The sequence below is a fragment of the Lepisosteus platostomus genome, chromosome 2 (genome assembly GCF_059453375.1).
Source record: "Lepisosteus platostomus isolate fLepPlt1 chromosome 2, fLepPlt1.hap1, whole genome shotgun sequence".
Taxonomy (NCBI): Eukaryota; Metazoa; Chordata; class Actinopteri; order Semionotiformes; family Lepisosteidae; genus Lepisosteus; species Lepisosteus platostomus.
Genome location: NC_142612.1, coordinates 71,261,968 through 71,288,926, shown reverse-complemented (window position 1 = coordinate 71,288,926; position 26,959 = coordinate 71,261,968). Strand labels below are relative to the sequence as shown.

The following is a 26,959-nucleotide window of genomic DNA, read 5'->3' as shown; positions in this document are numbered from 1 at the left end:
AGATGTGTTCACTGTGGCAAGCTGTTGTCATGGTAACTGATAGTCAAGAAATAACATTCTAAGGAGAAAATGATGTACATCGAAATTACAAAGGTCAAGATAATTTTCTGTAGTGCGGCACTTTTTTTTACTAGCATTCTGTTCTAAATCCTTCCCCTGGAAGACAAAGACACTGTTTAAAAGTCAGGATCTACATCTATGTCTTCAGTTAAACTTTTCCTCAATCTGCATGAAAAATGTCAAATAAATGGGCAATATAGGATTTTATCTGGGTTATATACAGTATAAAACATTAACATGTCAGGGCCAATGATTAGACTCCCTGTAAAAGTTGTGGTTTTCTGGAAAACCTATTAGAAATACTGGGAGTATTTCTTATGTAAAGTCACACAGGCAAGTACTCACAAACACGTGAGTCATCGTGCTGCCCTAATCTTGTATCATTGTTTAAATATATATGGAGCCCTTCAGATTTATTCATACTGCTGATGAAAGTGCAATGGAAGTCTCCAGAACTATATAAAGGCCATCAAAGAATTTTTGTTTCCCCTGGGTATAAAAGCAGAATAAAACTTAGAAGGCATTCAGGAGTAGCATGCATCACTATGGCTAATGTCAGAGGGCTCTCTGGGGATTGCATTTGAATGGTCCACAAGTTGTTAAAAAAATAGGAACATTTGTACTACTGACCCTTGGAAAGATTTGATACAGTTGAGGCCTAGCCACCAAAAAGATGGCTCAAAATTCTTGAATATCTGAAACCATTCCTAAAGGATTCATTTTCCATAGTTCTCAATCCCAATGTTTTTGAGCCTAACTTTGTTAGCCCTTGTACAGTATATTAAAGGGGAACTGCAGCACTTTTTCGGTTTTATAAAGAATCGATGAGAGCATTTCATACCACAATAAAAGTAAAACGTACACAGTAATTTGTAAAACCTCCAATTTCCATCACAAAATAAATACAATTTCCAGGTGTGTGCAGCACCATGTTCCGTGGTTCAGAACGGCGTAACAAAAGTTCTGGTGACGTGACGCAGTCTTCCTACATTGCAAAGAAGCAGGCTTGTAAATACATCTCTTTTAATCCAATAGAAATATTGCTCTTGATTTTGAGACGGTTTTGCCGACAAATACTACTTTGCATGCAGATCACATTGGAATACTTCTGCAGTGAAATGTCTGATGCACAACCTACATTGTATTACGTTAGTTACTAGTGAGCAGGAAGGGCTGTATCACTTTTCAATTCATGGGAATTCTAAATCTCGCTCGTGGCAAGACCAGGGGTTGGCAAGAACATGGCGGCTTCCGGTACTTTTACAAAGTTCACAATTATGTGATTATTTTGAAATTTGTCAAATGTTCCTATAATGTTAATGAATTTATTTAGTTACCGAGATTTAACCGTAACCAGTCTGAGACATTGGGGTTTAAGAAGGAATCAATAGAGTATCTACTAGCATGTCTTGCCCTCTCGAACATGAGTATACCGGTTGTAATATAGGCTCAGCTTCTACCCTCCTATTCTATTTAAGATGAAGATTTACACGTATTTCCCATTTGGTACTCAAAGATAATCAAACAACAGCAGAGCTAGTTGGTTCCATGAAGCCTCTGTATAAGGGAGCTTGATCTTTTGTTGTTAGCTATGTATGGAATAGAGCTAGAGTTGTTTTCAGCAGTTTGTCTCCAACCCATAGGGACCAGCAGTTTACACACATCTCCAGATATGGCAGTGCAGATCGGAACAAGACAATAGGGCCGCTAAACGGCAGTTTTCATGTCCTCAGGTTACAGAAGCATAATAACTGTCACGCTAACTACTAACATAAAAGCATTATCAGGTATCTGTGCAAGATAATGGGATAATAAATGATAATGGGTAGTGATTTCCTAATTAATAACGGTAATATTCAAAAGAGGCAAAACTGGTTTGAAACACTTCTGTGTTGACAGATTATGCCAGGGGTTCTTTGCAGATATTAGTGTGTGATGCTCCTGATTTAATCTGATGATAAGGCTTTTTTGCCATTCAAGACCTGGCATTTAGATTTGCATGCTAACAGTGAGTTGTTGCTACTGTATCATGTTATATAGAAGGAATCAAAATCCTTCCAAATACTATCTAATCAAAGACAGCAGCTTGCCAAGATACACATTAGCTGGGCTGACTCACTAGGCAAAGCCACATTTTTTTTTTCCCAGAGGTGGAGAAATCAAAGAGTGACAGCTGTTATCGCCCAGATAACACAGAAGCACCTGAAAAACCCAAACAACAGACAGAACTTCATTGTAGTTTGGAACAATGAACATTATTATTTTAAGTTCTTTTGTCATGGGTTGTTGCACAGAAACTGTCAGCTTTTGTTACTTGGAACTTTTCCAAAACAGATGCCTTAACCGTCCAAAATCAGACTCTTTCCACTGAGAAGATCTTTATCTGGGATCCACAATTTGTTATTTTTAAACCCTTAGGGACCAATCCACATGGTGTAAAATATCAATCAAATGTTCAGCAACTAAAATGTGTACCAGCTAACAAACACACTATTTTAAAAACACATTACTTTACAATAACTCCCAGAAGAAACAAATTACATTTATTTTATTACTCATCTTAATATTTGAAAGCATAGAAACTATCACCACTGCATTGTGAAATTACATGCAAAATACTATTTTTTTTGCTTTTTTCTTATGCACAAAATCTTCCATTACAAGACATGATATATGATAGGCTTCTAATAACTGTACATAAGCTAATTAATGATTCACCAAAGTGGACTACAAGGATAGCTCATACTTATTTTTCAGAATGGTGCAGATGTATAAAAGAATTAACCTGAAACACAGTTGTGCTTTCAGTGTAAATTAGGACTAGAGTAATTAGTTATTAGGTTACTGGTTATTGGTTAATATTGGTTACTAGGTTATTGTCAATGCACTATCCATTAATACAGCTGGTACATTCAGGCTAGGATACACACATACAGTATCAATTAAATGACTATTCATAGAGCACAATTCTCTGGATAATCCCAGGATTCATTTTTTAACGGGTAACAACTCTGAAAACAACTATGGTTCGGTAAAAGCTTTCTTTCTGATTTTTTAGGAAACATTAAATAAATCTTATTTTTCTTCCAACATTTGTTCTTCCTACTTTAAATAACATTTACAGCATTACAGTTGCAAGCTCATGAAATCATCTGGCAATTTCAATGTTGGATTTAAGCACTGGTGCCACTCCTGACATTGTAAATCCTTTTCAAACACTAATGGATGCTGCTACATGTGCCATGTGTATACAATGCTTTCTTTATCTTTCCACAAGGCTGTTTGAAATATAGCTGGCAAGCCATGCCCCTCCACGGGTTCAAGTCATAAGATGCTACTCTGGAGATTCTGTGAAGGGAGCCGGAGAACTGGTATAAATATCCCTTTGTTAGACTGTCATGTTAAAGTTTGAAGTCTTACAAAGTAAAAGAAATCTTTTCTGTGTAGTATAACAACACAGATTTAAACAAAGGAAAGCAAAGATTTTAAGGCAACCTGTAATGAAAAAGAGATATTTTAACTGTTTTTAGCTTATAAGGTAGCTGTTTCTATTATCCAGAGGGTAAGAAAAGGGAATGGGTCCTATAATGCAGAGCAGGATTTGTGAAAACATACTTAATATTTATATATATATAACTTATTTAATGCAAGAATAGACAGCTCCTGCAACAACCTGTCACTCCCTATCACTTTTCTCACTTCATTAGCTTCTGTGTGATCCACTGTATGTTGCAGGGCATGGGGTGCTACTGATGTTTGTTTCCTCTCATAACCAGCTGGCAGTTGGCATTTCTAGACTTTTCAGAGACTGTTAAAATGCTTCATTATGATCATAATAAAATTTTAAAAAAGGAGAGACTATTTATCCCATTTGGCTTGTTTGGTGACTAGTATGAGTGAATCAAGGATCCTATCAGGCCATTTATTGAAGCATTCCAGGGTATCAGCTCGTCAGTGTGACTTGGCAGCTTGTTCCAGACGTCCACAACCCCTTGACTAATAATGTGATCCCTGTTCTCAGTCTCAAATGTATTTCTTGGGTCCTCTAGTTTGTGTATGACAGTTTATTGTGCACGAGTTCAATGGGCAGACTTTGTCAATACCTTTGAGGATTTTTGGATAAATGAATCCAAGACTCCTTATTGTCAGCTTTGTTCAATACTAAAGGCATCCCGGTAATTCAATCTGTCTTTTTAAAATATTCCACTAAGACAAGAACTAAACTTGTTGCTCATCTTTGGATTGATACAAGCACAGCTGTATACTTTTCTACATATGCTGACAAAAACTGCTAATATAGCCAATACAATAATCAGAAACCCTAGGAGAAAATTAGGTAGAAAACCCAAAAGAAAATTAAAGAAGAAGTTGAATGACAGAGGAATGCAGAAATGACCCTTTAGAAAGGGCTTTAAAAATGACTGGGAAGCTTATATCATCTCGGACCTACAGTAAGATTGCTCTGTCATCACAAATGGGATTTAGCTGCAATACTGTGAACTAGCCAAGAACTGCGAAAGCTTATTGGAAAATACAAATAACACTAGTGCATGTGCCAAGAAAGAATTCAATTGATTTGAAATGGCTTCTGGGAATGACCAGATACAAGCTACCTGCTTTTCTTAATAAATATGATTGCTTAGAAATTGTTGGTTGTCAGTGGAACAGAAAAGGAAGAGAAAACTTTAATGTAACAATAAAGACATAAGGGCAAGAAACTTCAGTGGGTGTATTACTGTTACATTCCAATTTTGCTTAGTTAGACCCTTCCTCTGAAATCCCACTAAAGCCACAAGAGTTTAAATCCATGTAATACACCCTCAACGGAACTGAGTTTAAGTAGGGTGGTTCTGATCTGTGGAATAAACCAAAATGTACAAAAAACAGGGTCATCTGAGGATGGAACAGCTTGGGAAATAAATATTTGCAGCAGAAAAAAAATTCAGGAGTTCCTTTCACATGCCTCCCATGTTTATTAAAACTGGAAAAAAAACACGTTCCAAGTTTTGAAGAACAAAGTGCACTTGAAAATGCAGATGATTTATAGTTCACAAAATCTGTTTTTGCAATTCGAACTACCTGAGGACACAGTTGCACAGCAAACAGTCAACATGAATGAAAATCTTTGGATTCAGAGATATTTGAACAGCCATCGGTTGGGGAGAAGCAGTCTTAAGAAAACTTGTTGAAAACTGGAAAACATGTGTCTGTTCTAAAATTCTGGTGGACTAATTTGCATCTGGCCTCCTCAACTTGCCAGATGTCTGGAGTCTCTGCATGTTGTGATCACATTTCCTTTTCTTTGAAAAAAATTAGGAGAAGCATTAAACTAGGTGCTTAGGGGATTACTTTGAGATACCTTCAGTGTGGAAAAACATGGTAAAAAAACTTTATCTTTTTAATGTCAAAACTTACTGTATGTTTAGCAGATGTCTGCCTTAATATATTTCAAGAGACTCTTTCTGTTGAACAATGTTGTGTATGAAGGTTGATTGAAGCTTAAGTAAGAGGGAAAAAATAAAATAGTTAAATAATTGTGCTTGTTTTTCATTAATGCTTACACTACTTATCTGACGACTACAGAGCACAACCTTTTCAGCACTTTATTTGGCCTTTATCCAGGTAATCTGATTTTCTGCATCAAACTCACCAGTGATTTTTGCTCTAGCAGCAAAGTCAAGTCCTGTAAGACAATCGTGCTGGTGCTTGAAGAGACAAAATAAACCTCTCTGAAAGCAATGATGCACATTTTCAAAAATGATGGCATAATTAGAAAGCCTCAATTAAAATGGCCAGAAATGTAACTGAAGATACAAAACATTGTGCCATACGAAATCATAGAATCATATTGAAGCAGAGGCGTTACTGTGTAGCAGTGAAAATGTTGGTTGTCCTAAAAACAAGTGCCATGATACTATTTAGGACTATCTTGAGTATGCAGTTATTTCATTTTGTTATTAAACTATTTTTAAGTCTGCAAATCTATGAAACATTGGTTGAGCACAGCAGATTTGAAAAGAGGAATGTAATCCTACATATATGAAATATATGAGTAGAACATCTATTACAAAACTGTCTGCAACAGTGCTTAGTGTTTCTATGGCTCTCCTGAAAACATACTGTACAGGATATTTAACTGGGGAAAAGGAGAAAAGACAGTAAAAAAGTGTCTCCACTAATTAGCAAAGACAGCAAATTTGCCAACTAGCAAATAGAGACCCCCGAAAAAAAAGCTTTAAGTGTCATTCTATGGTACAGAATAATAATGCAAAAACCTACCAGTAAGTAACTCACAATAGTTTCTGGAGGCTGAATGAATGGGGAGCAGATGACTCACTTTTTATTTATCTGTAGGTCTTCAGTCCAATTCCAATCAAAGAAACCTTTTAAATGCAAAATGTTTCAATTTTGTTTTCAGGCCCTTCAACCTGCAACTTTTAGGTCTGCTCCTTGCAACCTTCCAGTATGAGTACAGAAATATCACAACTTTGTCAACTTCTTTGTTGGTGGTTTGGATTAACACACAATGATTCATACAATTAATGTGTGAGAGAGACGGAATCAGACGGCAGCAGAGAGTAACACAGGGAGGAAAACTTTTAATAGTATTACTGTGGTGTGCTCTTTGAAACGATTCTAATCATTTTCTAAATGATTTTTACTTCACATTTTCAAATCCATGCAGCATTCATGAAAATGACTTAAAAGATTCAGTTTAATTAAAAAATAACAATTGTTCTTAAACCTAACCACTACAAAGTACCCAATGAAAGCACTTAGTTACCTTTGTGTGCCTATATATTAGACTACCTTCGTCACAATGTGAAATCCTAATTTTATGATCTCTTTAAGTATAGAACTAAAAAAGTCAGAAAATGATAACCTTATTTTATAGCCATTAACTTCCTGGATGCCATACACCTTAATATGCTTTTTTCAATAAATGAAACAATGGACTGTTACTGGAACAAAAACAGTTTTTCATTATACTTTGGTTCACTCCTGTCAAAACCCTAATCATGTAACAGGGGAAGTGGTTAAATAAGGCTAATTTGCCTCCTCTGATAGTATCCTAACAGGAAAGTTTGAGGGAATTTAAAACTGTTTTGTTTTGGTTAAGCAGCATGTTAGCTTGCCAAATTGAAATGCAAATAAAGAGAACAACAGAGAATCATTCAAAGAACTGATAAAGACATAACAAATAAGAACTGAACTATCAGGAAAATGCAAATTATACAAAAAATCCCTTTATGATGCCATAAACAGAGAGTCCTTTTCATATACGGTACACACTGAAAAAACTGGAGGAGAATCTTTGAAAAACACTGGTTATTTCAAATGTGCAAAAGTTAAGCACATTTTCTCTGAATTATTTATAACATTAGTGTTTCTGTTTCTTTTGTACTTGAACCAGAGGATATGCATTTTCAGCTTTAATAGCTCTTATGGTTGGAATTTTTAGTGTGTGATCAAATGATCAGCCCTGGATTTTCAAAGAGAGATTTTACATGTTTCTGCCAAAAAGTTCTTTGGCCGACATGGATATGTTTCCTTCTTCCTTTTCTTAACTGATAAAACCCCTTCTGTCTCTCAGAAAGGTTCTCAAATATTTATAGATTTAAATGTGTTTTGATGAACAACAATAAAAACCTAAAACATTTTCCACACGCAATACCATTGATTAAACAAATATCTATGTTAATATCCACACACATATGACACACATTCCAGAGGCAGACAGAATGAATTCATTGTGGCATCAAAGTTCACTAAGAATCCGGAAAATTGAAAAGCTCATGTTTAACAAAAAATAGAGTGTAACCTTGATAAACTGCATTTTATTTAAAGTGTAATATGGTGTGATTATCTCTCATTATTGAGTAATTCCTCACTGTTGTAATGAATGGATTATTTAAGCACATGTGTTGTAATTCGATACTTTGACTACTAAATCACTCGCCTTTTGAGTATTTCCTCCTTTGTTTTTCACAATGCTTGGTTTTTAAAAGATTAAATAGTGTGAGGCTGGATATTCATAATGATTTGAACTACATTACTAATGATTTTGAGCAGAAGAACTTCAGATTTGAAATCTACATTTGAAGATCAAGCTCTGATTCCCTGCATTTTTATTCAGTAACATCTGAGGCTTTAGCCATATCTGTGGGCTAATCCTTTGCTGAATGTAAAGTACAGTATATACCAATCTGAATGGCTTACAAGTTTACATATCAAGATTTGATTTAAAAGGTTAAGAAGTGCTCATGCCCTAGGGTATGCAGAGCAGGGATTTGTGCAGGTTTAAAGGAACAGATAAAGCAGTACAGCCACTTGACCAATGATTAGAGAAAGCAATTGCTGTGAAAGGGTTAAGAAAGTAATGCGGTCCAAAGCTTTATTAAAAGTTTTCAAAAGAATGAATCTGTTAACTTGTCTAGGAAACCCAGTAAGGCTTAAAATGTTTCCCTTTCTTAGAAAAAGGCGACTACTAATCAGCAGCTTGGGCAGGGTTGATATTTGTTGCTTTAGCCATGAGCTTACAATATACACAAATCCATATAAAGGTTACATTTGGGGATGCTAACTGCTAAGATGGAAGGTAAAATGCACAGCTGGAAAAATGTGTGGAACTTTACTTGCATCTGTAACAGGGATGTATTTAACCTTTTTTCATTGCGCATCACTTTCAAATTATAACAAGTGCCTTGCAAATCAAACAAGACACGCTTTATTTTGCTGTTAATTAAACAGATGGCACATCATTATTAAAAATACTACCTTCCTGTATTCTTTAAGAAGTACGTCTATAGAGACATATCGTACCAGATGTTGAGATAAAATTTCCAAAATATACTGTATAATGAACAATGAGGCTCCCAGGTGGCTCAATTGGCTGCTCTGAGCAGTCTGTACTGTTGGGCTCTATGATCTAGGTTTTGGAAGTTCAAGGCTGGGTCATGTCACCACCCAGCTGAGAGAGGGATTCTTCAAACAGCACACGAACAGTTCTGTTGTGGGCTATTGTGCGGATCAGTCAGCCAGAGCTCTTCCTGGGTGCAGGCAGGCTTGTGATCATGTCAACGAGAGGTGCGCCGGTCTTCCATTACGGCACTTCAGGATTTGCAACGTGTCAAGACATGAATGGCTTGATGGGTCAAAGGAAGATTATTTCTTATTTTATTGTAATTATATTGTGTTTTTAATTCCGGGGGTGGGGGGGGGGGGGGGGGATCTACTTTCTATTTATAAAAAAGGTTTATCCACTTATTGCATTGATCGTATGCACATGCGCAAGAGGATGCCACTCTGGAAAATGGCATCTACTAAGCAAAAACCAAGTATTGTTTCAGTATTCACACTGACAACATGCTGCACAAGCCTTATGTTTTCCACCGGCAGCGAGGATATTTTTGTCGGATGTAACACTTTGATTTGACAATCTGTTCTAAGGGGGCTCGCTGTTTGATAAAGTGTCATATTTTCCCAAGAAGGGTTTCTGTTTATTCATCTAGAGCAGAACAGATGTACTGCTCCAAGCCCATGTCATTTGTGAATTACTCAAAAATCAACATCTTTCAATACATGAGCCATAAGATAAAGCTTGACACTTGCTCATTTAATAATCTTTAATTATTCTGGATAGACCACAAGTTGTTGCATGTTAAATAATATTGACCGGTGATGGACAAATTAAAAAAAACATGATCCAATTTATTTTAACTTGTTAATCTGATTAATTGTAATTGTATAATTCATTTATAGTAGTTTTAATATTCACATTTTTCTCTGGAATTACGCTGGATTTTTCTGCAGTCTTTAGTAAATCCTACTGTCAATCCACAAAAAGTGATTTTCATGTCCATAGACAAGTAGGATTCGGCGCAGAAGTTTGTTGGAAAAACAATGTTGTACAAGTTTAAACAGACAACAAATACAATTAATTATAGCAATATGCCTTTGTGTGATAATTTATCTGATTTAGCTGATAGTTCAACATAATCTTGGTATTTTGTTTGTTTTCTAGAAATTTCTAGAATATAAGCCTGTAGAAATAACATTGGTTAAAAAAACCTTCAAGCTCAATGGGGTCAATGCTAGTTTTGTTATTTATTGCAAGCACAATTGCATCAAATTATTCCTATAGTTATAGAAAAACAATAGCACTATTGACAACAGAAACTATACAAAAATAAATTACAGTATATAACTAAATACAGCAGTTCGATTTTTAAACTAATATTAAAGAAATTTGTTGTTTCTATTTGGGACTCACTAAGAATACAATGCCTAAAACTACTGTTTTTGTTTATGTTGGGATCCACAGTGTTACACAGACAGCCGCATACAGTCAAAAACACTGAAGCTCTTTTTCTACCTCTGCAGACTCAGCAGTAATTACTTTCAGAAACATACATAAACTATGATAAGACAAATTGAGAGGATGGTTCAAAAATACCTCAGATGAAATAATTGCCTCAGGAGTGGTCTCTTAATGTGAATCTCTAATCTTGAACAAAACCACAATGGTACATTCAATCAAGCATGAATGCAACAAAATTAAATAGATTTTTCCCAAGTTTTGTGTTTCTATGGCCTAAAGGGTATGCTGCAGTAATTAAATATCCAGGTCTGTTCTGTATACAGTAGGTCCCTGCTACAGTCTTGACAGTAAAACAGATCTGCAGCTGCATGGCCCAGTTTCAAATGCAGAGTAAGATCTTTAAGTTGGGTGCCTTTAAAAATGACCTTTATGATCCCAGCTATGTATCCTCAAAGACAAAGAGCTTATTAAGCTCTGTTTGGTTTGGACTTTTTCTATTTAAATTGAAGCATGAAGTTAATATTCTGGAGACCTTTCTACCTAATTAACAAGATAGTCCGCAATTATCATTTTAAGGGAAATTTTGACTGCTAAGTAGTTGCAAGTGAACATTCCTGTAGATCCGACTCACCAGCTCAAGTTTCAGATTTGACAGACAAAAACTACAATTTTTCATTTTTGCTCTTGGAAACGTAGCTTGTATGTCCGAGTAATTACGATGCAAAAATACTGATTTAAAAATATATTTGAAGTCCAAGGTACAGTATATACTGTATACTGTACAGTACATACAGTATAAGCCTGTTCTGTATCACGACACTTCTTTAGGGGTTAAATTTGAAAAACAATGCGTGCCATTTACTATTAGATGCTTACAATCATTTACAAAAATATATTATAAATGTGTTATAAAAATGTATTTAATCGCCAAGTAGATCACAAACACGCCTTTACTTAACAACCAGTTTTAATCTTTTAACTGCCTATACTGTACAGTGCGTCTCCGATTTTGGCCAGATTATCACCTTTGTTGGAAAAACCCTAAAACAGATCTTCGGCACATTCTAAAAAGTAAAAATCGCCGTCTGTGAATGGTTTTCTTTTGCGTGCATAATGCAGCTTTGATGTCTTTTCGTAAATTTTATCAGCTGTCTTTTTTGTGATATGACTCACCATAATTCTTTATATGTTCAGCTCTGTCAGCAGTATCCATATGTGATAATGTGATTCATGTGTTATGTTAAAATGTCTCAAAGCACTAGATGTGCATTCTACAATAGTTTTGCAACATAATGTGCAGGTAATGTCCTTTTTCCTCGTAGCACAAAACCATATTTTCTTTTCCAATCGTTTTGAAACAATTAAGCTGTTTCTCTGGCGGTGCGGTTTTTTAAAGGATGAACTTGAGATAATACCAACCGTTCACCTGAAAGCATTTATTAAACCGTGCATATTACACATACTGTACACACAAGTTTTGTTTAGCCTCAGTTAAACAAGACTGGAGGCCATAGGCGCATCAACATGTCTGTTATTCTGGGATTTACTGTACATAATCCGGTTCAGTATCAAGTATGTACTGTATGTTGCAGATCACTCCTCGTAAAAAAATAAAATTCCAATTTGTTTTTGTTAAATTCCAGTTTTGGCAGATTGCATGTCATTGCTTGCAGACCCCAGGTATACAGTGCACAACCTATACTATACATAAGTAATGCAATTGCTATGACTAAGCACTTTTGAACAACTATGTTAACTTTGTTCTATTTTTAAGCAGTTCATTTAAGTAATTTTAATTTACTTAACAGTGCTTTTTTTATCTCAAAGGTTCCAAACGTGTCTTACATCGAAGAGGTGATTTACAGTACTTTATCCAACATTGAAGTACAGCAATGTGGGTGATCCACGGCAGCCATTGTGTTCTTCACAGCAGATCAGAGAACTGAATACCTGCCTCTCCACCAGTTTGGTAAAGGATGACCTTTAGAGAGGCCAGGTTATTTGATTATTTGCTCATTTTAGGTTATTTCTTTATATGTGCAATTTCTCAGCTTTGGACTCAATACTTGTGTCTTAGCTGAGAAGCACTGATCTAGAACAGTCTTCGCTTGGGTTTAATCAAGGACATTCAGCACATCAAACAACAGAAAAAGTCCAAATCTGTCTGGCATAGAACTGGAAGAATCTGATTCCTGAATGGCCAATCAATCAAATGTTTGTCTCAGAAATAATGTATAACAGGCCTGGGAGGAAAACATATTTACCTCAGGTCTTGAAGTTTATTTGTATTTTGCCCGTTTTCTCCAGGGGAAAATATTTTTAAATCTAAGACAAGAGCTCAGGAAAATATCCCTCGCTCTGGGCCCGGCTTTAGAAACTCATGGAGTATTTCTTTCTTCCTGTCACTTTATCTGTATGAAATTGCTCCTGGGCACATTTTTTGTCAGGAATTTATTTGCTATTTTTCTGCTACCTGTTATCAATCTTGACACAAAGGGCAACAATTCTGATACCTTTGCTGAGGGTAAAAATTACCTGTTGAAAGTCAGTTATACAGCTTAGTCTATTAAACACCCTAGGCACAGATTATTCCTGCTTTTTTCCATCTAAATCATGGTCCTCAACAATTCAAATATTTTTTACACATCCCTGCATTTAAAACAGATGTTCAAAAGGAGGCTTTAAGGTAAGATTAAGTCCAAAGCAAAGAAACATCAGATACTCTACCTATAGCAGAACACCAGCTTCATTGAAAAAGTAGAACATCCAGAGTCCATTTTGCCCTCCCAGTTATTCTCATCCACTTCTAGAAAATTATTCACCCTAAACTCAAGACAATATGAGATAATATGGGGCAAAACTGTCGATGGGCTGATAATTCTACACTTTTTTACCTTGTGTAACTGTCTGGGTTTCCAGTCCAGTTGGCTCTGCATTTGATTTTCTCTTCTGCTTTGTAATGGATGACTGACGTTAAAGGAGGAGGTCCCCAGGGGGCTTACTGAACACAGGTACTGCTTGTTGGGCAGAGGTCAGTTAAATTAAGGGTCCGCTTAGAGTACATAAGGCTTGACTTGGAAGAATGTGAGTGTTTTGTTTGGAGTCCAAGGAGTTCTGGGGTAGATTCAGCAAATTTTCTATATTTCTTCTTTTGTTTTCTTAATTTAATCATTGCTGGTTAGTAGATTAGCCACCCAGTTATTTATTACAAAGCTAAGGGGAGCCAAACCCCCCAAAGAAAGAGCAGCTTTAATGTTTTTAATAAAAAAAATAGTTTTAATAAAAATAAGTTTTTTGAAAATCTCCTTGGAACTTTGGCAGAACTCAAAGACCTGTATTTCCACAGCTAGATGGCAAACTGGAGGAGCCCAGCAATGGCGACAACTCCCCCCAAAGTGTGACAACAATTAAAGACATTAACAACATTGCCAGCACAAGTGCCACAATGTTGATACATGTTTATACATCTTTGTGTAATTTTGAAATTTATTGAGGGAGTAAAACACAACGGTAATTGCAAAAAGTCAGATGTGTAATACAGTACAACAGCAACCACAATGAATCCTTGTGAATGAACATCTCATTATTTCAGTTATAAAAGACATGTTAGGAGTACAAGGACAATGGAATAAAATAAACGGCAGTTTATAAAATCAGGGTTACTTGGAAATAAACACACGCTCATAACAATATAGGAGTCAGAAGCTGGAATTTCGAAATAATTCTGCCAATTAACAACTTCAGCAGAAGGTGTTAAAAAATGAAATGTGCAACACAACCATGGATAGACAAAGGCAAAACACCTGAGTGTGCAAGACTAAAAATACATGTATCAAAATATTACAATAGTCACTTCAATTGCAATCTTTAGCGCCTGCAAACACATCATTAGTACTGTACACTGTTGTCTCCTGAAGATGACTGTGTGTATACAATATCTGAATATTCAGCCATTATAAATAAAAAAGCAGGTCTACTTAATTCCCTGCTCGTAACTGGTCTTTGTGGTTGAGTTCCTTATGCTTCCTTACAGTACTTAAGAATATTACAAAAGGTCACAGCAGAGAAGAAGCCATTTTGGCCTATTCATCTCATCCAAACATTTCATAAAACAGCCAGTCATTAACTTTTAATGACAAACAAACACACCCAAGATAAAAAAACACTTCCTGTTCTCAGTTTTAATTGCTCGTCTCCATAATCCCCACTCGTGTCATCTAGTTGCACTTAGTCTGAAGTCAATGGCTTTGAGTTTTCTGAATACTTGGATCAGTTTCCCTCATAGTCTCTGTTCAAGACTAAAAAGATTCAGTTCTTTTAGACCATCAGTGTACTTCCTTTCTTCCAGGTCAGTCCCTATTCCAGCAATAATCTATATCCTGGCACTTGGAGCTTTACCCAATATTCTAAATCAGATCTTGCAAGGGCTTTATAGATTTTTTACATAAAAATTACACTTTTCTAACTATATACAGTATCATTCCTGTTCTTCTATTGCTTTTATTGATTATATTATTCTGAAAGTAATATTTGAAAGTAATATGTCAATATAAACACCTAAAAAATAAAGCCCTATTACTGTATGTAGATTTTCAACTCCAGTGTTTCATATCTTATATTTATAATGCTTGTTTTTGCTACCTACTGTACATGTAATACTTTACACTTGTTTTCTAATTTATTTTGGTATCATCTGTGAACTTGATTAGTTTACTAAATATACCAGAATCTCAATTATTTCTATTAAGAAGATAAGTGGTCCTACTGAAGATCTTCATATCAGATATTTCATTATACAATAAAAAAATGTTAGTTATTATTTCTGTCCTATGTGTAAAATATTCAATAGTGAAAAAAAGAGCAACTAAACCTTCGAAGAGACACATTTCTTAAGTTCTAACATTTTGTGTACCATGCATATCAATGATCTTATCTACAATCTGAAATAAACCACTGCTATATTAATATAATTATTATATTATAATTAATATTAATTAGAATTAATATTCTGATCTTAAAATGCAGATGGATCTTTTAGATCTGTCTTTCTTCATAATTAACTTGAGTTCTGAGTAATTTTGTGATACTGTAATACAAGTGCAATGTTATATTCTTTGCAACAGCTCCCATAGAGATTGTCTGTAGTACAAGATGATTAAAGCTATTGTTTTGATAGAGCATTATTGGCATGAAAAATACATGAACAAAGAAATGGACATGTTGCTATTCTGTTCATGGTAAAAGCAAGAGGTATTGATATATAAAGAAAGGAATGCATCACAATTCTATCTACAGTATGTGCAGTGGCATAACGAAAGAATTTAAAGAGAGGTTCCTCTAATTAATAATGTGCCACTTTAAAAAAATAAGTATAGCGTTTCTAGCACATACTTTAAATTCCCAGTGTCTAATTATTCTGTCATAATCCATTGTGCAGCGTTACTAGTATACCATTTCACTGGGTGTTTAATTAGGTTTACCCAAGCCGTATAAGTTAAACAGTTGTGATCGTAATTTTAATTACCAGTTTCAAGTGAAGAGCTCTTAAGGTCTGTAACAGGAAGTACAGATGTTCCTCTTCCCTGTTCTTCAAGTGATGTCACAAATTTAGAAAGAAAAGGTGAAATGTAGTTAAAGGTACAATACATTTCTAACAAGTGAGGCTAAATGCAACATTTCTGTTGTACATAAGTTTCTTTCCATTAAATGTTAAAATGGCATATTCTTCTGGGATTTCCTTCTGACAGCTGTTCAGAATTATTAAAAATTTTCACAGCAGTCCTTGATCTTTTCTTTTCTTTTAAATTTTGAGAAATCTAGACAGATTCCTGGGCGGAAGACCATGACATACGTCAGAGGCCTGAAAGAACTCTATTTAGCCCCGCCAGGTGACAAATGAGAGGAGACTTCATTAAGGACTTAGATGCTTTAAAGCATAAACCAGCCGGTACTATCTTTTGTAGATACTCCAAGAGCACATGCATAGTCAAGCAGAACCTTAATTATAATGGATTTGAAAATGACACACCTTAGCAATGTTGAAATGTAGAAAAATATAGTTTGTTACTGCATAATTCACATTTTTATAGTACAGTATATACTGTACTTGTGCAAGTAATGTTCCCTATGTTAAAGCCAGTAAATAAAACAAATGAAACATTCTAATGCAATTTGATAATTTCACTGTTTGCCAGCGTTATCTGTTCTAATGTATGTATAGAGTTAAATCAGAGCAATTCGTTAACTGCAAGATTGAGAGACTATGAATAATACCAGAATATAAGGTTCCAGTGAGAGGAGGACATTTGGACCTTTCTATTTTGGATCTTGCCAATTTGGTTACTAGAAGTATATCCAAGGACCTTGTTTAAGCTATTTTGCACTCATGACTTTAATTCTGTACTTTTCATCATGTGTTCTAATACAGTACAGTATGTTGCAAAGGAACAAGAAGTAGGTTTATTCCATGCTGAAAAGTGGAGAGAGAAAACAATGTTTTGGCTGTGAAGCCTTCTTCAGGTTCACCGTTCTTCACTTATTTCTGAAGGGGTTTATGAGACAGATCATTACTTAAATATGATTTTAGAAACCTAAATAACATTCAAAACAATTTCCAGAATTACTACACACTAATACAATACAATATATGTATAGAAACATCTTGCCCTAAAGGTGTAATTAATAAAGGACTTTGTCAATAATCTAGCCAACTCCAACAATGTGGATATGATTTTTAAAGTAATTTATCCTTTTTATTAAATTCACACAACACAAACACACACTTTTTATGCTTGTATTTATTAAAGGGGAAAGGAAAACCAGAGAAGCAATTGACAAATTAAATTCCATCACAAATGACTTTAAATGAATCCTAGCCCATGGTCACATAATAGAAAAGGATGAACTGCCTGTAGAGGTGGTGTTAAAAACAGATACACAGGAAAAGGTCTGGGCATACTCTCTGCGATGCTCACAACTGAACAGAGAGCATGATTACATTTTAACTCATAAATATACTGTATACCCCATATTTCTGGAAATATGAAAATTTTCTATTTGTCCCAGAAACAGGGTATAAAACTACATAACTAGGGAAAGACTCAAATGCTTTCTGTTTCAGAAATTAAATGGCAAATAAAGATTTTTATTGAATTTGAAACATTTTCACAAACCAGTATATCCAGCAATGTGCGCAGGTTACACAGGAGAAGCAGATCATTGGGAAAAAAACGTGAGCACAAAGACAGACCTCTCCCTTCTTTTATATGACAATTACAGTGTAAATCTTCTAGTAAAGTGATTTTTAATATTGTGTCTCTGGTTTTAAGCATGAACAAGACATCTTCCAAAGTTCTTTCCTTTCTTAAGCTCTGAATGTTCTATTTTAAAGTGCAAAATATATTAATTTAACTGATCTATCAATATCTATGCTCTCTTACTAAATTTGCACTTTAAAATGTTTACAAATACTTTTAGAACATCAATGTTGCATTTTGCTCCACAATAAGATTTCAAATTTATACTACATAAATGTCAAATGAATGCCTTTAAAACCTGCTTAAAAAGTTATTTCACTTGAAAAACATATTAATCAAAATAAAATAAACTGACCTTTACTATCTAAAAGGAGTGCAGCCATTACAAATATCGTTTGCAGAGGGATCACTGAATAAAGCAGAGTTCAATCTTCTAACATACAGTGAACTACAGAAATGTGAAAAGAACAAAAAAAAGAATTTTAGGCTATTCTTAGATGCCTTTCAAGGTAATTTTTAAAATATTGAAAATATAATTTTCAAACAAAAAAACAAAAAAGCAAATGTGACTGAGAGGCTGCCCCCCATGGTAATGGAATGATATCCTTATTAAATTACATGTAAATATGTCACTCTAAGAAAAAAACATATCTAGGCCTAAAGAACAAAAACTCTGAGAACTCCTGTAGAACAATCATTATAAACTGATGAATCAGCATCTCTAAGAATGTGTCTAGTTGTACACTGAAGATTGTAAGAGTAAATTTACAACTTCAACCCAGCACTATCATTCATTGTCAGGGCCAGGCTTATCACAGTGTATTAAGCAGCAAATTATTGCCTCTCTGATTGTCAACACTCATTCCTCACAGTGGGTGGATAGTAGTGATTATTCATTATTTGACAACAAAACTACAATATCTATATAATTGTTTAAAAAATGCAAAAAGTGAAAATAAAGAAGGAAAATCATTTAGAACTACCTACTATTGCATAAGGTGTTTGTCATAATTAAACAATCTGTTCATAAGATGAAAACAGTAAACCAAATTTCTGTGTATCTTGACGACAAATGATAGGCTTCTCAGTTGATGAACATAAAGTCTGCAAGTCTTCAGATAGTCTGTTGCATTAATTTCCGTATTCTTTTTGTGCTGATCTCTCATGTTTTAAAGTGCTGGAACAGGCACTCAGATCTGTGTGCCCATTCTCATTTCTCTTTATGGTTCTGTTTCTGTTTTTGGAGGGGATTCCCTTGCACAAAAAGGCGATACTTGCATCTACCAATGAGTTTCAATACACATTACAAGTATGTATAACTTACTGTCCAACCAAAATGAAATAAGATTTAAAGATAGACAAAATAAAAGTACATTAAAAATTAGCAAGATGTGTATAACAAGAATCAAGCTTTGCAATTTAAATGAGAATTATTTATACTCAAGATATTTGAACTTCTTTTGGTCTAAAATGAAATGTTCCATAACTCTGAAAGCACAAGACCTACTAGGTGGTTTAAAACAGTTATATACCAAGGACAGTCAAGCACTGGACTTTCCAATCCATTTCACAGGGCAGGATGTATTTTTTTGTAAACACAATTAAACAGATGACTGGATCAAAGACTGCACAGGAATGAACTGGAGGATTTAATATTTAACTACCAATGTTTATTGTTATATGTTTTATCAATGCATTGATAGTTTCTAGAGCAGGGTTCCCCAGGTCTAGTCCTCAAGAGCAACAGTCTAGCAGGTGTTGCAAGTCTCCTTAAACCATCAGATGCTTTAGGTCCTAACAGAAGGTTTAAATGTTAAAATGGGAGCAACTTTCATTTCCTAATGTACTGCTGATGATTTAAGGTGACTTACAAAACCAGTGGGACAGAGCAAATTTCTTAAACCCTCAAAGGGGACTGAAGAGACAGCAGCTACATTTGGTCTGCATGACCATCCAGGACCAGACTCTGAGGGGAGCTGAACTTATTGAAATACACTGAGCTGATTTTTGTCACAACCATAGCAAACTACCACTGATTACCACACAGAGAGTACATCTTGTCACATCTTTCTTTTTGTTGTTCCAGACATGACTGGGAACATTTATAATTGAAAAACTTTTATTGCCAACTGACTTTATTTAAAAGACTGAATTAGGTTCAGTGCTTGGCTTTTTAAGGAAGCTTTCTATGGGGAAACTAAGAATATAAAACATTTAATTCAGTGTCATTTTATAATGGTCTTTGAATATTTTGTAAATCATGATAACATTGAAAAACTGATACAGTATTATGCATGTTTTTTCAATGAAATGCTCAAACAAAATTATGCCTACAATGTATTTCGGTATCTTGCAAAGTTCAGCATATTTGGTAACTAAAAACCGAATCTAGGGTTAGGGTTAAGCTTCCCCTTTAATCTAAGCTCCTAATAATTTAACACTTGCATTATGAATGACATACAGTACATGTAGTTTTAGTGGTGTTTAGTACTTAGCTTTGGGTATCTGTATATCGCAGTATACGTGGCTCTTACAAATTAACTTTTACGATGGACAGAAGAAAAATTTGTATTAATTCAAAATGATTTAAAACACATAATTCACCACTTTTAGGACTGATTAGAAAATAAGATAAAGAAAACTTTAATAATGAAAAATGTAGCCTTTGACTTAAAAATGAAAGTTACAGCATTAAACTTCATTTTATCTGTTAATGCTATAAGGTAGAACATCAATTAACATACAAAATTTATGAAACATAATTATACTTTTATCTGTGTGGTATAAACATTTCGTTTATAAAAAAGACAGCCTGCATAGCTTTTTAATAAAGTGTCAATGCAATCAATTGTAAAAACATTAATTTCTAGCATCCTTGAACATGTTTTGCAGAAAGCCTTTTTCAAAAGACGTATTGGTTTAGTCCTACTGAAGCTCATTTGGTAGTATTCCAAAAGAATCCTATTTCAGATGTAATATACAGTATATATGGGTAAAGGATGCTGTTCATTAATATAATTAAATGTACTACAGATCCTCAGAGTGGAATCACAGTACAACTATGGGCCAGCGAAGAACATGTTTTATTAATGAAACAAATTGTCTGAATGTTTGACGATTTGGTGGAAAAACATGTCCCAGAAAACTGGTCAGATATTGCACTATTAGAGAAAAGGGATTGTCTCGATCTGTGTGAACATTTGTCCATTGGAAACTGTTTTAATCAGAGATACCTTGGTGTGTAGTCAGCATATGGCTTCAGTGACTTGGGAAACAGTAAATGTCTTAGACCACAGTTGTATCCTATCATTATCACAGCAAACAACTTTATTGGTACACCACCACTGTGAGAACAACTTGGATAAAAAACATGAACCTGATTAACTTCTTATTTCGGGAACATTACTAAAAGGAAGACCAGTCTATCTAAGCTTCAAATGATTTTATCCTGAGTCTACTTGGTATAAAGGCTTTCTAGAGCTGGGAGTTTTCGTGTTAAGAGATGTCTTCTTAACTCCACTATCAAAGTTTACAAAAATGTGGGTCTGATACCCTAGCCAGATAGACCATTATATTTTTTCATTACATTTATACAGTAAGTGTGCCTTTTGGTGTAACACACTTTCTTCCTCAAATTATTTTGAAAATGGCTTCCCCTACATCTTTTTCAAGGATAGTACACATAAAAATAAGAAATGGGGAAACAAACAAGGCTTCATGCACAGTGTGGTAGCCTGAGCTATTTCAAACTGTAATGCTTACAGTGGAGAATATTATTGCAAAGGTTTGCCTTAAATGCAATAGTTCTACTGATCATGAACCTTAAAACAGCTGAAACTGCTCTCCCATGAAAGTCTGATTTATGTTCCTGGCTAAGTGAGCAGCACATTTTATAAATATCACTGCTGCAAGATAACAACATACACACAGTATACTGCATGTGTGTATATAATGCAGATATAAATTGCAAATACTGTATACTGCACATATTCAATAGAGTTTTCAAGTAAAATCTTTGGTGAAATGGTCTATCTTTGGAAAAACAGATACCTCTTTATTGTTATTCTGTGTTGATTGTTTTAAGCATTACTAAATGATTGAAAAGATAAAAATGAAAAATTTGGAATGAGCCCAAAATATAATTATATACTATTAAAAAGCAAAACACGGAGGCTAGCAACAGCTTTAGTATGACCAGGCCCTCTTTTTGCAAAAAATACCACCTTAATAGTAGTGTTCATTATCTAGAAAAAAGAACAAGCCAGTATCTGAAACACTGCCAAGCAAGAGAGTTTCCTTGGATGTAATAAAGTACCATTCAATCTCCACTGGCATTATGCATTTTGCATTGTAAACTCTCAGTGCTTGATTCCAAGCCCTTATTGTGAAGAAATTCATAAACATATATAAATATAAATGTGAGAGTGTTTTTCTTTTACAAAATGTATATACCTTTTCCACACAAAGCAATTAAAAATATAGGCACAGTTTATGCACTGCAAGTTAAGCACTGTGAAAATGTGCCTTTAATACCAAACTAAAGGCACTAAGGTGTCAGTCCCAGCATTTGGTGTGCTTCTTACAATGAAGTAAAGAGTTTTTTTTTAAGTTTTTGGCTATATGGAAGTGTAAGATCACACAGTAGCTGTATCATTGATTTTAAAGGTGGCACTAAAAAGCATTTTATACTTTGGGCACATTTGAACCTTGTGGAATTATGTATAAGGAAACCTGACTGTTTCAGAATACAGTATGCATACAAATACAAGAAACAGTCTTCTGAGAACTCTTTGGGTTATTTTGCAATGAGCAAAATCTTGTTTCAAAAGTGTCTCAGGTATAAATAAGAAGACAAGGCATGGCAGATCCTATTTTAGTCTTAAACCTCACCTAAGCAAGTCAACAATGCAAAATATTCTGCTAAATTTCTGTTGGGAGCTGAGACCATGGTATGAAATGTGAAAAGCTAAAAATGTGGGACCCTCTTGTCTAGCACTGCTATTTTAGAGCTGCACCATTGTTCGCTGAGTTAAACATACTGTAAAGCAGGTGCTTGACTTGAAGCTTTAATCAGTGTAGCTATATAAGCACCGTCAGAAGCACACCTTTGTCCTTGTGGGTAGTGACACAGGTTTGTAAATTAAGAACTATTCAACCTCTAAATGGGAAAGGTTCATAGTTAGTGTAAATGTGACATTTTATTTTAAAATGTGAGAATGTGTAAATGCTATATTTGTGTCCGCTTTAGGTGTGAAGTGTGATGTGGAGCTATACTGTACGTATGGCTCCTTCAGAGATCAGTTGTCGCCTTGGCCGTCAGTGCCTGAATGCGAGCAGTGTTACAGTTCTTGCAGAGGATGTGCCCATCCAGAGGGTAGCATCCCTGGTTATCACCCTCTGAGAGCAGAGAGCCACAATCCTGCAGAAAGAACAGAAAATACATTTTTCAAGGGGGTACTTATAGTGCTTAGTGCACTTTCAAATTAGGTAGCTCAGTATTAGTGATCATTTTCTGTGAGTACAATATATACATTCCATAAGAACCATCCAAAAGGCTCCAAGATCTAAAAACTTTGTAAGATGCATAGAGCTTGAACAGTGGAAACAGCAAACTTCATAGAAGGTGACATACTGTAGTGCTCTACACAGAAAGAAAGCAGTTCTGGAGTCAGTTACTGACAAACAGCTTAAGCAATATAAGCCCATCTTGAAGTAAGTATAGTTTGTCAGACTAGAGGACTTTGGATAGGAATTATAAGCTCTGGGTACAGGGTGTAAATGAGTTGGAAATTGGTTCTGTTGTTGGCATTGATCATGAGATGGTGGGTTGAGATGGAATTAGCAGATACAGTACATAAAAAGAAGTTCAGTATGCTAGCCCCATGGGGGACAAAGTTGTTTTTAAGGAAAAAAAAACAAACTCTGTTTTTATCCTTAATCTTAGAATCTAAGGTCACTTCCTACACCTGCTAATAAATTAGGATGTATGTTTCAAAGTGATATCGTTCTTCAATCAGAGTGGCTTTAAAAAAACATGGGAAAAATCACTCTGTGGACTGGTAAAGAGCAACGTGCTACGCTATCTACATACAGTGATCTACATACAGAGTGGTAACCTTGCAATTTGAACGCACCTCACAGCGGTAACACTGCACGTGGAAGTCTCGGTCTAAGGCCACAATGCGAACTGTTTCCTCCTGGCCAGGGGCTGGCATGATGGGCTCCTTACACACAGAGCACCGGGGGGCGAATTTCCTATGAGCAAAGGGAAAAATGGATCAGTCCTATTATTACAGGGAACCATCAGTGCCTGAAGTGGAGAAGTGTTACAGAATCTTAGGTACAAACAACAAACTGCCTACGATTATGTTATTTGGGAAATATACATTGTGTTTATAGAAGTGGGCCAATTAACTTCATCATGAAAACTGGACTGCGGAGGAATGCAGTCTTGTACACATACTGTACAAATGGCACTATGAGTAATGTTTCCATAGACAATTGCAGTGCACTCTATAGGTTGTTTTGGCTGGTTTCCTGGTGATTTACACCCCAAGAGCACTCTGAGCACCATCTGGTGAGCACAGGTTATCTTATTATCCTCCAATGAATACTTTCCATATGCACAAGTTTTTCATGGTCCATTTTATATGGGTCCCAAATTTAATTACACATTTGTTCAAAAAGGCCATCTAACATTAGTATCCTGTAGCACCACCAATCCCATAACATTGCTCTTTGTTAAAGTCTCTAAAGCTTGCACAAAACAAAATCTGGCAAACATTTTATTATTTGTACATTTAAAAACTAAAAATATGTGTGATCTCTGTAGTTCACTGTAAGAGATACGTGCATATTAAGAACATAAAAAACAGTGCTTCACTGTAAGCAATGTTTTCACAATAAGAAACCATTACAAATTTCAACAGACTTGGTCAGAGTGTCAATTAACATGTACTCAGACTGAACCACAAACACTAAAACAGTCACATAAAATAAGAATTGTTCTAATTTTCACATATTAAATTTCCTTTAATATGAAAAAAGAGCAAATACACAACATTTTCACTTGTTCTAAAGTTATGACCAGCTCTTGACAATTCAATTAACTGCTTTTCCAAAAAAGCAACACAGAAATCTCACTTTATCAAATGTATCTATGTTAAATGGTAAAAAAGGTGGGGTCTTGCAATAGGGACTTCTGCTGCTCATGACCACAGGAGATCCAACCCACAAGTATGTTCACAGCACAATTGTTTAACAAGTGTTCATTGCAAGAGTTAAATGTGATTCCAAGTAGAAAAAAGTCAAATAATATGTATTATACCTAGAAATTATTCCAACAGCCTCATTTATGAATAAAATTTATATCAGTGTTTCAATTAATCAATTGGGAATTCATAAAATGTCAAAATGAAAGACACATATTTCTGCAATAATCCCCAAATAAAACATGTGCAAGATAATTCCAATCTGGGAATTGTATGTAGACGATCCTTCTAGCTAAATAAAGAGAACATAAACTCTCCTGAGCAATTCAGAAATGCACAACATGTACTTGGCTGAAGACAAAATGCAACTTTTGATAGATTGAAGGCCACTGCCAGATGGCTAAGTAGCCGAATACAGTTTTTTTTAAACTAAGGTGGACATCACTGGAAGATTCCTGAAGATTTCTGAAACAAAATTCGATTTCCAAAAATGAACCTTAAAAATATGTACAGTAGGCCATTGTGGGATAGTTTCATGTTCAGCATATAAAGCTACAACCGAAAAATAATTTAGATCTTATCTGAGAGAGTACTCACTAGTGTAGAGCATGTTCTGCTTATTCTAAGCAAATCTTTCTTTTTTCTGATAATATGGAAATGACATATTTTTAATAAATTATAATAAAATCTTCAAAGGTTTCAAATAAACCTAGGTTTTACTAAGTAAGACTGACAAGTGTTTTCGGTTGTTTGAAATAAACCTTACAGAATAAACAACAAAAGGAAGCACACTCATTACATGTATTTCTGAAGTTTAGTCTGCGAAACATCAAATTATAACATTCCTTACAATGCTACTGATGGCAACAGCAGGGTAGCTAAAAGAATCTTAGTCAGTCTGGACAATGCTCATGTCACCTGTATTGCTGCAGGGGTCGTAGAAAGTGTGCAGCTGAAAGAGAGTACTCTACAGAGTAATAGCTTCTATGGAGTAAGTTTCCTGGATTTGTAAGTACCTAAATGGATTAGTTATGATGGGGATCTCATTCTATGCTTATTCCTTAAGAAAACTAAACTGATTCTGCAGTGTTAAAGTACGAAATAAGATGACCTATGCCAGCCTGTATGCAGGTCACCCAATCTAGACAGTTACTTCCTGGGGAACTACTTTTGCATGAAATATGTGAGAAACAAGAGTTGTAGAAATATGTGTGCTGAAGTAATAGCTGTAAGCGGGTGATACTTTACTCTCTGTCCAAAATCCTCTTTATTGCTGTGGTGTCTGTATCATTGTGAGGATGTGTTCTGCACCTGTGGCTTCATGGGAAACGAGGTGAGTTGAGGAGGAGGCTCAGACCTCATGAATGGAGAAGCAAAATAATAAAAAGCGCAGGGAAGTGGAGTGACTGGTTGTAGCCAAGCCATCCAAAACGATTTCCACAGCCAGTATGAGACCACTGACTTCTCTAACACCTGCATTCTACGCATTTCTGCTTATTCACTGACAAGTCAAGGAATAAACTCCACAAATTCAGCACGCTGGACGCTCAACGTAAAAAGCAATCATACTGTACAAACAAAAACAAGTGCGCAGACACATTTCCAGAAAGAGTTGGAGACCAAAGGCCAAGAATTAAGGGGGGAAAGTCTCACTTGTGGAAGTCCTCAATGCAGTGGATGTGGTTCCCTGCGTCAACAGTGAAGGGGATTCCGTCCAGGCTGCGGTGGCACACCACGCAGGTGAAGCAGTGTGGGTGGTAGGCCTTGCCTGTGGCTCGCAGGATGCGTTCCATGATCGGTTTCATACAGATGTTACATGTCTCCAGGGTATTCTGTGGGTTAACAAGCAAGTAATCTGTTAGACAGGGCTGAGAATGAGAAATCAAACAGCATCTTTAACAACTGTGTAGATAGTATTCATTTCTGATGTTTTGTTCTTTTTTCATATATATATATTGAATTTAGTGCAGGGGGCATTACAGTAATCTCATTTGGCCAATACATATTGCCATGATGTTTGATTGAAGTTCTCTAAAGCTGGTATCAGAGAAAAGCTACTCCATATGAAATCATCATTAAAATATTACAGTGCTTCTACAAACCAACAGAAA

General features: G+C 35.3%; 1 protein-coding gene and 1 long non-coding RNA gene across 4 annotated transcripts in view; one reads left to right on the top strand and one right to left on the bottom strand.

Annotated features, from left to right (window-relative positions):
* LOC148677004 (uncharacterized) overlaps positions 1 to 26,959 on the top strand; it is a 56,852-nt gene that overhangs the window by 13,788 nt on the left and 16,105 nt on the right. The gene's annotated exons all lie outside the window — the stretch shown is intronic.
* Positions 20,257 to 26,959, bottom strand: part of lpp (LIM domain containing preferred translocation partner in lipoma) — a 197,329-nt gene continuing 190,626 nt past the window's right edge. For all 3 annotated transcript variants that reach the window (XM_088616675.1, XM_088616676.1, XM_088616677.1), the window contains 3 exons: positions 26,502 to 26,680; positions 23,772 to 23,892; positions 20,257 to 23,056 (listed from right to left, as the gene is read on the bottom strand). In XM_088616675.1, the coding sequence (XP_088472801.1) occupies positions 22,928 to 23,056; positions 23,772 to 23,892; positions 26,502 to 26,680 (429 nt within the window). In that variant the 3' untranslated portion in view covers positions 20,257 to 22,927. The remainder of the gene's footprint in view (positions 23,057 to 23,771; positions 23,893 to 26,501; positions 26,681 to 26,959) is intronic.